Source organism: Humulus lupulus, chromosome 2 (assembly GCF_963169125.1).
Source record: "Humulus lupulus chromosome 2, drHumLupu1.1, whole genome shotgun sequence".
Taxonomy (NCBI): domain Eukaryota; kingdom Viridiplantae; phylum Streptophyta; class Magnoliopsida; order Rosales; family Cannabaceae; genus Humulus; species Humulus lupulus.
The window spans coordinates 195,962,459-195,976,908 of record NC_084794.1 but is presented as its reverse complement, the minus strand read 5'-3'; the positions used below and the strand labels follow the sequence as shown (position 1 = coordinate 195,976,908).

Sequence of the window (14,450 nt, the reverse complement as noted above, 5' to 3'; positions counted from 1 at the left end):
CTGCCATTACCATTTCCCTCTGTTTTGGTATGTTTCCATAGCTAAATAATAGTGACCAATCTTCTTCACTAACTCAGATTCAAATTCATGTTCATCAAAAAGTAAAACCAAGAAAACAACAATTGGTTGTGAATTTAATATTTGTTTGTATAAAGTAAGATTATTATTTTGGATGGATATGGTTGGTGAGTGTGGGTTGGATAACAGGGAAATGATAGCATAGTTTGTTGTGATAAGGAAAACATGAGAGAAAGAGGTCCCATTTGGTAAAAAAAAGTCAACTAATATAAGCTGATCCAACAGTTTTAAATTGAGTACATCTTAATTCTTAGATTATTAAATGAGTGCCCTATACTATACTATATTACTATTACTATTGCTACATCATTTTATTTTCATTTTCTCACCTTTTTGCCTTATCTTTTTTCCCACAACTAAGTCTACTACTACTACTAATTCTAATTGATTAAAACTTCTCATTGGCAAAAGAATTTGCAAATCAAAATCTACTATGACATTATCTAAGAGAAGAGAAGAAAAGAAAAGAAAGGACAAGAAAGAATAAAAATGTAGAAGGGCTTTAAAGGCATGATAATTTTTTTTATTATTATTATTTTTGTTATAAAAAGTTAGTGTAACATATCCACCCTTGACAAACATATCCACCCTTGACAAATATAAAAAGGGTAGGTAACCATTTGGTACCCTGTGTTTTTGTAAAATATCATTTTGGTACCCTGTGTTTACAATAATGTTCATTTGGTACCCAATATTTTGAAATCGTACATATTTGGTACCCTGTATTTTAAAATCGTACATATTTGGTACCGTAAACTCAATTTTAATTAATAAAAATTTATCAATTTAATCAAACTGTTGTCAATTATATAAGTTCCAAATTTAAACTTAATTACTTAATTACATATACCTGATGACAGTTTGATCATATCGACAAAATTTTATCTATCAAATCTGAGTCTAGGGTATCAAATATGTATAATTTTTAAAATACAGGGTAATATATGAGCATTATTGAAAACAGAGGGTATCAAAATGATACTTTGCAAAAACATAGGGTACCAAATGAGTAAATTCCCATATAAAAAATACGAACAGTTAGGAAATGAATAAGGAGAAGATATTGTATTGATTGGTATAGATTACTTCTGTGGTATACATAAACTTTTGTAATGTCATGTTGATTTATAATTTGTTAGCTATTATGTTGTTTGGTATATTTAATTTGACATGTTGTATATATGAATTTTCTCAATATTATCCTGATTTTTTTCAATGAATGAATGAATTTCAGATTTGTTAGAATGATAGGCGTTTATGAATTAATGAATCAATATCTTCTTTAAATTATGGTACATCACTTTTTTTATACATGTATTTTCATTGTGATTTGATATATGTCTTTTTTACAATTTGGTATATTAGTTTTGTTCATGTGTATATATGTTTTGTTGGTTTTGTTGGTTTTTTTTAGTTTCACCTACTTGTTGCTGAAACTTGAATCTATTTTGTAACCAGACGCATAGCTGCTCTTAAGTATACCTATCTTCTGCTTTTCTTGCTTTTCTCTTTGGTTTGATTTACATGCCATTGTTTGTATTTTACTGGCTTTGTTTTTTATATTAACTTATGGTATGACATATGTGTTTTATACAGGAGTATAAGAAAATGGAATATATTACATCTGTAAATCAATGGAACAAAAAGAAGTTTCAGATTCTAGGAAAGTTGGGAGTTATAGAATCAATAAAAACAAAATTAGGTGCTAGGTTGATGAGTATTTTAAAGAAAGGCTCTTTAGGGCATTTATTAGACTTAAAGATTACACCCATGAATGCACTAGTACATCATATGGTGCTTAGGACTCTAGAGAGTGGAGATGCTGAATTAAAATACATGTTGAATGACCATGTATAAAGTTTTGGTTTGAAAGAGTTTAGTATTATCATGTGATTGAAAAAAAAAAATCAATCCTTCTATAGAAAGCATGACATTTAAGTGGGGTTCTATTTGGACAAACTTATTTCCTGAAAATAAATCGATCACAAAAAAAAACAATTAGAAGAGACTTTTATAAATTATGATGGATGTGATGAGGATTTGTTGTTGAAGCTTGCTAGGTTACATTTAGTAGAAAATTTTCTTCTTGGGAGCCAATCAACAAAAGTTATTGAAAAAAAACACATAGAAATGGTGGATAATTATTTTGTTTTTGATGATTATCACTGGGGGAGACTATCATTTGATCTCACCTTTAAAGGGCTAAAAAAGGCACCACGTAAGACGAGTGATGGGGGGAATCATCCTGTTGATGGATGTGCAGTTGCCTTACAAATTTTTGCATTTGAGATCATAGGAACTACCCATATCTATGCGAACAAAATAGGAGACCAAATCCCTAGAATAACAAATTGGTCTTCTACTGAGCAACCGACTCTTGAGAACATTTCCACCAAAGTGTTTCAGGCTCCCAATGTAAGTAATCCAAACTTAATACTCTTATGATGTTTCAAATAAATATGTGTATATTTAGTAGATTATGCTATTTCTATTTTGGTATATAAAACTTCAACTTTGGTATATAGTTCGGTCTACTATGTTGTGTGACTAATTGAAATATAATTTGTCATTTTCAGGTTTCTTTATTTCAAATGATACCAACTGATGAAGAGATGAGGAAAAGCTACATGGTTGAATTCAGAGATGCTGAATTCAATGAGGAAATTCAAGAAGAAGCTGGACAATCTTCTAATGCTGAGTACAATTTCGACATCAGTGAGCTACTCAAGAAAAATGAGAAGCTTCTCAGACAAAATGAGAAGTTTCTCAAACAAAATGAGAAGATTTTGAGACAAAATGTGTGACAGTCAAAATCCCGTGATTCGTAAGGGGAAAGACCAGGTAAAGCTGTGCAATCCCACACCGCCTAGGGAAGGTCAAGTGTGACGATTCTAAGACTGTGTAGGTATGGGACTACACAGTTGAGGAGAGCTTAAATGGATTGATGGGTACTACCTATGCCAACAAGATGCATCTTCTTTTCGGTAGCCCATCACTTGAGAACTCCAAAGTTAAGCATGCTTGACCTGGAGTAATCTCAAGATGGGTGACCTCCTGGGAAGTTTTCCCAGGATGTGTGTGAGTGAGGACAAAACACTCTGGAAAGACTCGTGTTGGTTTGTAGGGTCAATCTTCATTCCAGAAAGCGGCCATAGTGACGTGGGGCGTTACAAAATGATTACTTGGAATCCGAAATAAATTACATGAAGAGGATTATTTGTGCCATCCACAAGAAATTTTTTGAAGACAACTTGGAAAAAAACAAAGGCAATACAAATATGTCATCAACAAGGAGAACAACAGAGGCACAAATATATGATCAAGAAGAACCAATGGAGGTATATGAAGTATATATATATATTTAACACGCAATCTAGAATATTTAAAGTTTTTTTTTTTATCTTTGACAGATATTTATAATTGTGTTAGGTATATATGTTTTTATTTTAGGTATATCCATTTTGGGTTAAGGTAAATGTGTTTATATACTAATGTAAATTTTCTTCTAAAATACTAAAAATGAAAATCATTTTGTAGGATGAATCACCAATAATGACCAACCCATCACCACTGCAACAAGAACCTGCTGAAGTACAAATTGAAGTTGAGGTAATTGTTTTGTAGTTTGCCTTTGATATATATATATATTTAATTTAATGTTATACTTACTTTTATACCAAACAAAAGTGTTTGAAGGGAAAATTTCAATTTAGATATATTTGATATATACTTTTTTAATGGGGCATATATATTTTCATTTAGTTCAATTATCTTTATTGCTCTTATATCAATTATAGCCTATGGTATATATATTTATATACTTTCTTCTAAAATACTAAATTTTACCATTGTTTCTAGGAATAAGCAACAACTGTTGAAGGAAAAGAACAAGAAAATATTGAACAACAAGTTGAAATTGAGGTATATGTTATATAATTATTTGGTAATTTGTCTATCATTTCTCATTTGTTTTTGGTTATATATATATATATATGCATAAATTTATATTTATATTTGTTTTGATATATTTGTTTTTCCTCTTGTATATCTATTATAGCCTGTGGTGTATATATTTATATACATGCATTATTTTTTTTCAAAAATATTTAAACTTATCAATTGTTATTTAAGAACAATCAGCTGCAATTGTAGAACAAGAATATAAACAAGAGCAAGAAAATATAGAAACAAAATTTGAAATCTAGTATATACCAGTATATATTATATAATTATTTGGTCTTTGAAATATTTCAATGATATATTTAATTTTGCCTTTGCAATATTAATACATATATCTCTATTCTATTAGTGGAAAAATAAGTTTTTTTTTTCTTTTTGTTAATTTTGCAGAAAAAAAAATGAAAAGAAGCGACGAGTGTACACAAGAAAAAAGAAAGTAGAAGAGAAAAAGGCAGGTCCCTTGAAGAAGAAGAAGAGGAAGACTAATAATTGAATACTTTAATAATAACTGTTGTTTAACTTTATGTCAATAGCTATTGTTGTTTAATTTCAGAAAAACTTCAGATCATTTGTTGTTTTGTTGGTAGCTACACTACACGTTTTATAACATTATGTAAATATATGAACTTCATTTCATATTTATAATATATGAAATATGATGATTATTAAAATATTCTAATGTCTTAAGCTATCAATATATATATACATGATATTTTTATGATGTAAATATAAGATTGGTATATCAAATGATATACTAGCTAATATGAAAATATGTATATTGATTTTTTTTATTGCTATAGGTTTTTGAAGAACACAAGGAGCTTGGAAAAAGGACAATAAAACCTGGAATTGCTCAAAAGTCACCATACACTACGAAGTTTGGGTCAGCTGAAGGAGAGAGTACATGGATAAAGAGAGCAACGCGAGACACTCCTACAACATCAAAACACTCTCAAACTTCTTTTGATTTAGGGATATCACCTTTGGAAGCTCCATTGCTTGTCTCCCCACTTCAAGCAGTTCCACCACTTAAACAAGCCTCACCATTTCAGCAAGCCTCAACTTTAGAAGATGAACAAAACATAATAAATCACCCATTTACAGATGAGTTCGACAAACCACTGGCACTAACATTATGTAAGGATTATGCAAAGTGGCTGAAAGAAGGTTTTGATGAACGAAAAGGGTAAAATTATTCACTATTTTAATTTAAGAAATATTAAAAATTTAATTACATATAATGATCATTTTATCTTTTCTTTTATAGGACATATGTAGAAAATGAAGCGATTGATCACCCATTTAACTTTGTGGAAGATGTTGTGAAGCACAAAATGTGGTTCTATGATATATGGTCATCGATAAAATGTATCAGTGATTATGTAAGTTTATTTTCTTTTGTGTTTTGCCTCATATAATGTATATTTTTATTTGCAAAACTTATCCTTTGGACTGAAGTATTTGTTATTCCTGCTGCATTAGTTTATTTATTTTATTTGCTGGTATATGTATTTTGAATAATAGTATATTTATCTTGTGCTCTTTTTTATTTTCTAGTATATGTACTTTGAATAATGGTATATTTGTCTTGCTCTTTTTTATTTTTTGGTATATGTATTTTCAATAATGATATATTTATCTTATTCTCTTTTTATTTTTTGGTGTATGTATTTTGAAGGATGGTATATTTTTCTTGCTCTTTTATATTTTCTGGTATATGTATTTTGAATAATGATATATTTTTCTTGTGCTCTTTTTATTTTCTGATATATGTATTTTGAAATATAGTATATTTTACTTGTGCTCTTTTTTTTTTTGTATATCTTTTGATGAATGATATATTTGTCTTGCTCCTTTTTATTTTCTTGTATATGTTTTTTGAAGAATGGTATATTTGTCATGTTTTCTTCCATGCATCTATCTTAATAGATGCATTTAATAATATTAATTTATTGTTCTTTCAGCATATGGATGTTGTGTTCTATTATTTGCGTAAAAAATTTAGACACAATAACACAAGGTGCACAACAATGGATGCCATATGTGATCGCTACATCAACAAATCTTGGGAAACATATATCCACAATTCAAGCGAACAATTCTCTTGGGAAAAAAAGCCGTATGATTACCTACTGAATTGTGCAAATGGAAAGAAAATGAGAATTGCTACACCATGGATTAATGTGGACTTTATCTACAGCCCTGTTTACATACGCGATATGTACCATTGGGTGATTGTTGAAATCGTCTTGAAGAGCAAAAAGATTAAAATATATGATAGCATGGCTGGGAAATGGCACAAGAAGAATGTCATGACATCTGTAACTGTTGGGGTTTTATGCCCTAATTAAAACTCAAATTCTTTGTAATCTCATTTTATTATCAATAAAAGAATATAAATCATTTTTTGACTTGGTCAATCACTTTGCTCACATGTTTTATTTTCATATTATTTGTTTAATATAAACTTCTATTAAATCCCGAGCATATAGCTAATCTTATTTATAGTGACGTAATCACAGTGGAATATAAATATGATTATATGTTTAAAATAAGTTAGTCCTAAGATTAGTCAGTGCCCAGGATTTACACTGACTTGCTAATCTACGATATGATCTACTTCCACATTATAGTGTTATGTTCTTTCCGGAACATTAGTAAAGTAGATAAGATCGGATGTATTTGTTACATCGGACTGGACCGATATTGACAGTTGATAAGATAAGTAAACATACCGTTATTATCTATTCTAGTCATATCATATAGTTGACCATAGGTCAATTCAATCTCAACTCTGAGTAATTAGTATTCTAACTGATTGTATTATTTGAGTTCTTTGACTTGTTCGTTACCAGCTTACCCTACGGACTAGCCCATACTTACATCTTGGGAACTCGGTAGTATAATTGAGCGGGAGTGTTAATCATAGATATGAACATCTATAGCTTCTGATGAAGAAGTGAAACGATGGTTTCGTTTTAGTTTGGTTCAAGGTGTTAAATGATAGAGATCTCATTTCAGTAATTAAATTAGTTTACTGAAATATCATTTACAAGGAACTAAGTGTTTTAAGGATAAAATACAATGAGGGGTAAAACGGTATTTTAGTCCTATCTCATTGTAGACTGTCTATAGAGGATTGAATGACAATTATGGTTGTAACAATGGATAATTAATAGCGTATCTATATTTGTTATAGAGCGTTCTATGAATTCAAGAGTGCAATTCCAAGTCTATAGTGGAGTCACGAGGAATTAATAAGTTAGTAAATTTATTTGTTAAATTTATGATAACTTATTGGAGCTTGATTTCATAGGCCCATGGTCCCCATTGTACCTTGGATAAAATCATTTAGATAGTCTCAATTAATTGATTTAATCATCAATTAGAATTATCAAAGTTGACCATGTCAATTTTGGATAGTTTCACAGAGTTGTGTAATTTTGAGAAGAAAAGAGAAATTATGGCAGATTTATTAATTAAGATAAATTGGTATCTAAATTAATAAATAAATTTAAATCAAGGTTCAAATTATAAATAATTAATTTGATAAAGGATTTAAATAATTATTTATTTAATTAAATCAATATAAAATAATACAGGCCTTGATTTTATGTCCAACGGGCTTATAATCAAATGGGAAATTTCACGGGCCTATAGCCCATGATAATTTCGACCTAGGGCTTCAAAATGGCTATTATTTTATTGATTTTTTAATTAAATTAAATAGCCTAATTGAGTCTATAAAAGGAGTGCTTAGAGAGAAGTCAAAACAGAAAGTTTGATAAGTCACAAGTCAGATTTTCTGATAGTTTTAGATTCTCTCTAAACACAAGTCCTTTTCTAAGCCTCTTTGTTATTTTCTCTTCTTCTCTCTATATCTATCTCATTTGTTGAGAATTTCCCACACTATTCTTGGTGGTTCTAAGGATACATTGGAAGATCGTGAAGAAAATAGAAGATCGGTTTAGTTTCTTGATAATACTCTGCGATAGAGAGGATACAAGAGTTAGAGAAATTAAAGGAATGACTCTTTAATTTCGCTGCGTATACTGTAAGTATTTTATTTTTTGTTTCTCTTTGAATTCAATTTTAGAAACATGTTTTAGGCTATCTCGTATTAATTTGTTTAATATTAGATATACATGAAAATAAATAAAGATCTTGTATAAGCTTTTTCCAACAGTAACTACATACTCAATGATGATACCCATGCTTCTACAATCTATAAATGTTTACAAGGAAAGGAAAAATATTGAAGAAGGGGATTTTGATATGGAATTTGTGGAAGACTTGGAAGTTCAACAAAATGGGTAAGTTTAAATATTTTTTTTCAAACTTTGAATAAAAATGAATCTGATTGGATATATGCCAAACTTTTTAGTATCTATCTTTACATTTTAGCTTTGTTAAAATGATGGGAATGTTTGTCTCTAGTACAAAAGCTCTGGTGTATCACTTTTGTTTGTTGTATATATGCTTTGTCATCTAGTATATCTTGTTTTTTTAGAAAAAAATATGACTTTTTTTGTGTCTATTGTCTACTGCAGATTTGATTGTGGAATATTTGTCATCAAGAGAGTTGAAGCTTTGATGTCGAACAATAGTTTAGAAGATATCACAAACCAAAAAATGCGCTTCTTTCATGAAAAGTTAGCTGTGGAGCTTTATGCTTGGGGAAAGGAAAAACAGAGGAGAAATACTGATAGTGATACAGACATGGTTTTGTAAACTTACCACATAGGAACAACTTTTTTTTTTAATATTTCTGTAGAAAAAGTTTGATATCCATATGTAATTAAAATATATCTTAGTTAAAAGATCTTATTCAATTATACTAATATACTGGTGTTCACTATAGATATACTATTTTTAATAAACTCGTATAACACAACATATATAGACAAACCACAGATATACCAAAGTTGTAAACTTATATACTATAATATATGCAAAGACAAACTATTGATAATTATGATATACTGTCATATAAATTATAGATATGCTTTACTATTAAACATATATGCCATAAGATTTTTTTTTTTATTTTTTATTTTTTATCATAAGGTATAACATAAAACAAATAATAAATAAAACATGGTATAAATAATAGATATAAATGTATTTTTTTATTTTTACCAAAATTAATTAATATGGATACTTGAATATGGTATACTACAACTCAAATAACATATATACCATGCAAATAAAACCATAGTTAAAAAAAAATGTTTCTCCATAACATAAAGAAATTACCATTCATGAGCTCTAATATACCATAGAAAAAAATATTCTTATACCCATTTTAAAACTATATACCAATAAAATTATTTAACTTATATATCAAAAGCTAATTTTTTAATTTATGAGAAGCAATAGAAACAATGATATATCGTATACAAAAAACATATATACCATAATTTTAAACTTATATACCACAAATATATATACTATTTTTTTCTTTTTATAGCTAAATAAAATTAATCTAAACTAATATACTAGTTTTAAAAAAAAATACTATAATATTAAACTCATATACCACATCATATATATACAAAGTGATACTTTAAGAAATAAATAATAGTGTTATTATTATTGGAAGTTGCCAAAAACAAGTTTCCTTTCTGAACTTTTATTTTTCAACGTAAACTAAATTTAATTCTAATATACCATAAAACAAACAATCAATAAGCAATAGAGGCAGTGATATACCATTATAAAAATATCAGAAATACTATACTTTTAAACTTATATACCACAAATAAATATACCATTTTTTTCTCTCTATATAACATAACTAATTAAAATTAGCCTAAATTAATATACCGGTGTTCGCTATAGATATACTATTTTAATAAACTCATATACCACAACATACATATATATAGAGATGTATTGTAAGAAATCAATAACAATGGTATACCGCAAAGCAAATAATAGATATGCCGATCTTGTAAACTTATGTGCCATACCAGATTTTTTTTCTATTGCAAGTTATACATACAAAATACATATAGAGTAATACAAATAGAAGATATACCATGCTAATTAAATTATGTAAAAAAAAATCTGTTCAAATATTTCTATATCTGATATACTATAACATATATACCGTTATAATAAACTTATATACCATAATTTTTTTATATGTAATCAAAAGCAACAGGTGTTGTGATACAGTACAATAAATAATAATATATGTACCCTATTTTTTTTAATAAATCATAAGCAATAGCCACTGTCATATACCATTTTAAATTTGATTACAAAAGATACCATAATGTATTTGAAACATCAAATCTAATTGAGATATAACACTTTCAAAGATAAATGTCATCAATTAATTGAACACACTTATATTTCTAACATGACCTATAATTAATTGAATGTAGTCAAATTATTAGTGGAAAACATCCTGATGTTCCAAATTGAACAAATAGTAAACTAAAAGTGGTAAAACTAAAGTGAATGTTTAATGAGCATGAAACCACGGCATCCCTCTGCCCACGAGCCAAATGAATTCCTACTTCAAGAGCGGCCATGGCATCCCTCTGCCGACGGTCCATGTCCGCTTGCCGCTCATTCAGCTCCTAGCGCTGACGCTCAATCTCTCTCTGATGCAGCGCCATTGTCTTCGCTGCGCTCTCCTGATTGGCCCTCAGATTGGCCAACTCATCTTGCAACACCCCCAATGTTGCCCTCAGCATTTCCGTATCCAACTCCTCCTCTTCAAACTCTAAATGTGGTTCATTCTCCGCCACATTTGGAGGAGGAGCTTGAGATGATGCAGCGCCAGCGGCCTGTCCAACTCTCTTAGATGTCTTTGCCATTTGACTTTCTTACAGCTTCTTGATCAAACTCTCAATGAAAGCATCAGAATGTTGACCCTCGATTTGGCCAACGACACGGAGTCAGAATTACAACAAGAAATGAGATGATAGTCAAGAATGGAATCAAATGGTAAAGAAATGACACTAACAATTTATAGTGGTTTGACCCCAATGAATGGTAATGACCTACGTCTACTTAGTGCTATTATTGATGTTGAATCTCAATGTCGTGATCAAAGAACTAGAGTTCTTGAGTTTCACAAGCCTTAGGAGAATTACAACTGTTTGGAGGATAATCACACTATACGCTCTTTCTCTTAGTATTCAGAAAAAAGATCCAAAAGCCCCTTCCTTAAGCCCCCTCATTCATATTTATAGGCTCAAGGGGGTTACATGGGCCAATGGGCCTTAATTATCCCTAATCTGTGTATCAAGGCAATAAAGAGGAAATAATAATCATAATTATTACAAGATTACATATCTTTTATGGAAATAAACCGAAGCATGCGACCAGTCTGGTCGCATCTAGTTGTGAGGTTAGATGAAGCAGTAGGGAGTTGGTCGATAGACGAACAGCACCTCTTCATAATGACGCTGCCACGTGTCAACCACATGTGAGAAATTCTTGCTACATCATCAGCTGCCATTTTTGGGTGAACAGTTATATAAATACAAAAAAAATTATAAATGAGATCATTGGGCTCCATCAGCTCACCCCACTGAGATAACTTCCTCACCATCTCCCTCCACTACACCAGAGGCCTCACCCGTCTCCGAGGGTTCTTGCAGAAGCCGAGCCTTGATCTTAGCAAGGTATGGATCCCGCAGCCCAGGTTTCATAAAGGAGAAGTTCCCATCCTGGTTGAAGGCCCAACAATGGTACAACATCTCCTCCATGGCTGATGATGACGCCGTCTTTTCCTCCTTATCTTTAGCTTCGCCCTCGAGGAGTTTCGCTTTGAACTCACCTATCTCGACCTGAAGTTGTTCAGCTTGGTGGTTCACTTCCGCGGTCTGACTTTGGGAGGAAGATAATGCGGTCTTTGCGGCCTGCTCATTTTTTTGGGAAGAGATAAGAGCATCCTTTGTATCCTGCTCATTTTCTTGAGTAGTCTTCAAACCGGCCTTGGCATTAGCCAACTCAACTCGGACTTCTTCATTTATGGCCTTGGCACGAGCTATGCTCCGGTATTGGGCCAGGATAGACTGTAGAATAACAAGACAAGCTCAGAGATATATAAAAAAAGAGGAAAAACATATTAAACAAAAAAAAAAAAGAAAAAAAAATCAGTTATGGAAGGACTCACTGTGAGGTTCATCCCCATGGCAGATTCAAGAACATCCTTTGGGTTGCGCTCTTCTATGGCCCTCAGGTCCACCATATGAGTCGTCGTCTCATATACTATACCTCGAAAGGCCTAAGGGATTGGCCTGTATCACTTGAGGAGGAGGCATGAGTTGAGGTGGGGGAAATGGAACCTGCCCAACAGTGACAAAGGTCACCGGGGTTGGTTCTCGAGCTGAGCTCGTGTCTTTACCCTTGGAAGGGGATTTTGTAGTATCCCTTGTTTTAGGGGTGGTCTTCTTCGCCACTGTAATGCCCTGAATTCTCCGATGTGGTTTAATGGCGAGATTAGTAGGCCGGGAGGGCCATAATTGTTTAATTATGCCATTAAATGAGTATATGCATGTTTATGTGAATTATATTATAATATGTTGTTAAACGCATGCATGTGGCTCCACATTTTAAATTATAGGGGTGTGATGGTAATTTGGCCCGTTGAGGGTATAATTGTATGCATGTCAATGATATGTTGTTGAGACCACATTATAATGTAGGTTTGTTCGAGCCATTCAGCATGAGACGACCATGGTATATTGATTAGCGGTCTAGTCATAACAGGTTTAAGTTCGGGGCTCGGGATGAGTCTCGGGGTGATTTTAATGATTAGAGCGTTACCGGGAGTTAAAGGGTAACGAGATATAAATTATTGGTGTTTGGGATTATCGAGAATAGCGGGAATTGGAGAGCGTTAATTATGATTAACAAGATAGGTTAGAAATGACAAATTTTCCCTTGGGAGCCTTTAGAAACCCTTAATTAACCTAGGGGTATAATGGTCTTTTTACCCCTAGGATGGATATAAACTGTTTTAGGCTGTAGAATTGAAGAGAAAACAGAGCAAGTTATTGGAGCTTACCCGTACCTTCCTTCTCCTCCATCTCCTTTGTGATTTTTGTGATCTTGTTGAGGATTCAAGCTTGAGAAGTAGGCCTTGGGAGTTTGGGAGAGTGGTCTACCATTGAATAGCATCACAACCTAAGTTTGAGGTAAGTTTCTAGCCACTAGTTCCCATGTATGCTCTGTTTTGGTTGTTAGTTTCAGCTTATGATTTTGTTGTGGATAGTTGGAATTAATGGAAGTTTTGGTTGGGGTTTAACTTGGGTTTTGATGAGGGAGTGTTATAGATCAATTTTAGGGGTTGTATTGGATGTTTGAGTAGTGTTTAAGCTTGGTTTGAAAGGTTGGTTCCAAGGAATATCGCAAGGGAGGAAAAAACCAGAGTTTTGGCTGAACTAGGGGTTGGGCCGCGACATGGCCAAGGAGGGCCGCGGCTCTTGAGAGGTGCTGAAGGAGGCCGCCTCTGTTTGAGGGGCGGGTCACGGCATGGCCAAGGAGGGTCGCGGCCCTTAGTGGCATTTTGGCCAGAAATGAGTTTTTGGCTTGGGGATTCTAGCCTTAGGCCTCGAGATCGATCCTACTGCCCGGTTTAGTAGTATTCGATGTCTCGGAGGCTAGGTTTTGGTTTGGGAACCCTTTGTTATTCATTTTATTGATGGAATCCATAATTGGTTATGACCAGGTAACTGCTAAGGGGACAAAAGACAGGTCATTCTCAAGGGTCGTTCTTACATTAATTCTCGCTCGAACCAGAGGTAAGAAAATTGCACCCCAAATGTGACATGCATGGTTATTCATGAGGCATGTTGATTGTGTAAATGTGGACATGGATTGATTACCGAATGCTTAGCAAATCTTGCTCACTTGTGCATGGTACTGGCTCATTAGTCAGATTTGGCAAAGGTGTCAGTATCAACTGTGAAGTTATGACTCATTAGTCAGGTTCGGCAGTGGTACTGGGCACTGGTCACACAATGCTGACTCATAAGTCAGGACGGCCTTAGCGTGTTCAACGCAAGCCAATAAAGGTTAGATCTAATCGATAACTACCTTGGATGACTCAAAAAGCATTAATGTCGGACCAACCTCAAGTTCGATGAATACTATAAGCGCTTGTGTGGCTTACCCATCAGTCACTCGTCTGTTAAGTTAGAGACTTACCCATCAGTCTCTCGTCTGTTTAAGGCTAGTGGTTTACCCAACAGTCACTCTTCTGTTTAAATTAGTGATTTGCTTGTCAATCACTCAGTATGGTTTACTAGAACCTCAAGTGATATTCATTCATCTGTTTAAGAGCTATAAGCTCTGTGTGATTATAATGATAATCATTTGATAATGTTTATATACAATACTGTGTTTTCTTGCTGGGCTTTGGCTCATGGGTACTATGTGGTGCAGGT

General features: G+C 32.4%; 1 protein-coding gene across 1 annotated transcript; it reads left to right on the top strand.

The window, feature by feature from the left end:
* The first annotated feature begins 3,356 nt into the window (after positions 1-3,356).
* On the top strand, positions 3,357-8,769 carry LOC133815055 (uncharacterized). Its single transcript, XM_062247942.1, has 11 exons — positions 3,357-3,416; positions 3,529-3,549; positions 3,616-3,698; positions 3,937-3,999; positions 4,429-4,489; positions 4,592-4,621; positions 4,839-5,224; positions 5,306-5,420; positions 6,003-6,371; positions 8,281-8,351; positions 8,589-8,769. The coding sequence occupies exons 1-11, from the start codon at positions 3,357-3,359 to the stop codon at positions 8,767-8,769; spliced, it is 1,440 nt and encodes a 479-aa protein (XP_062103926.1).
* Positions 8,770-14,450: the final 5,681 nt, after the last annotated feature.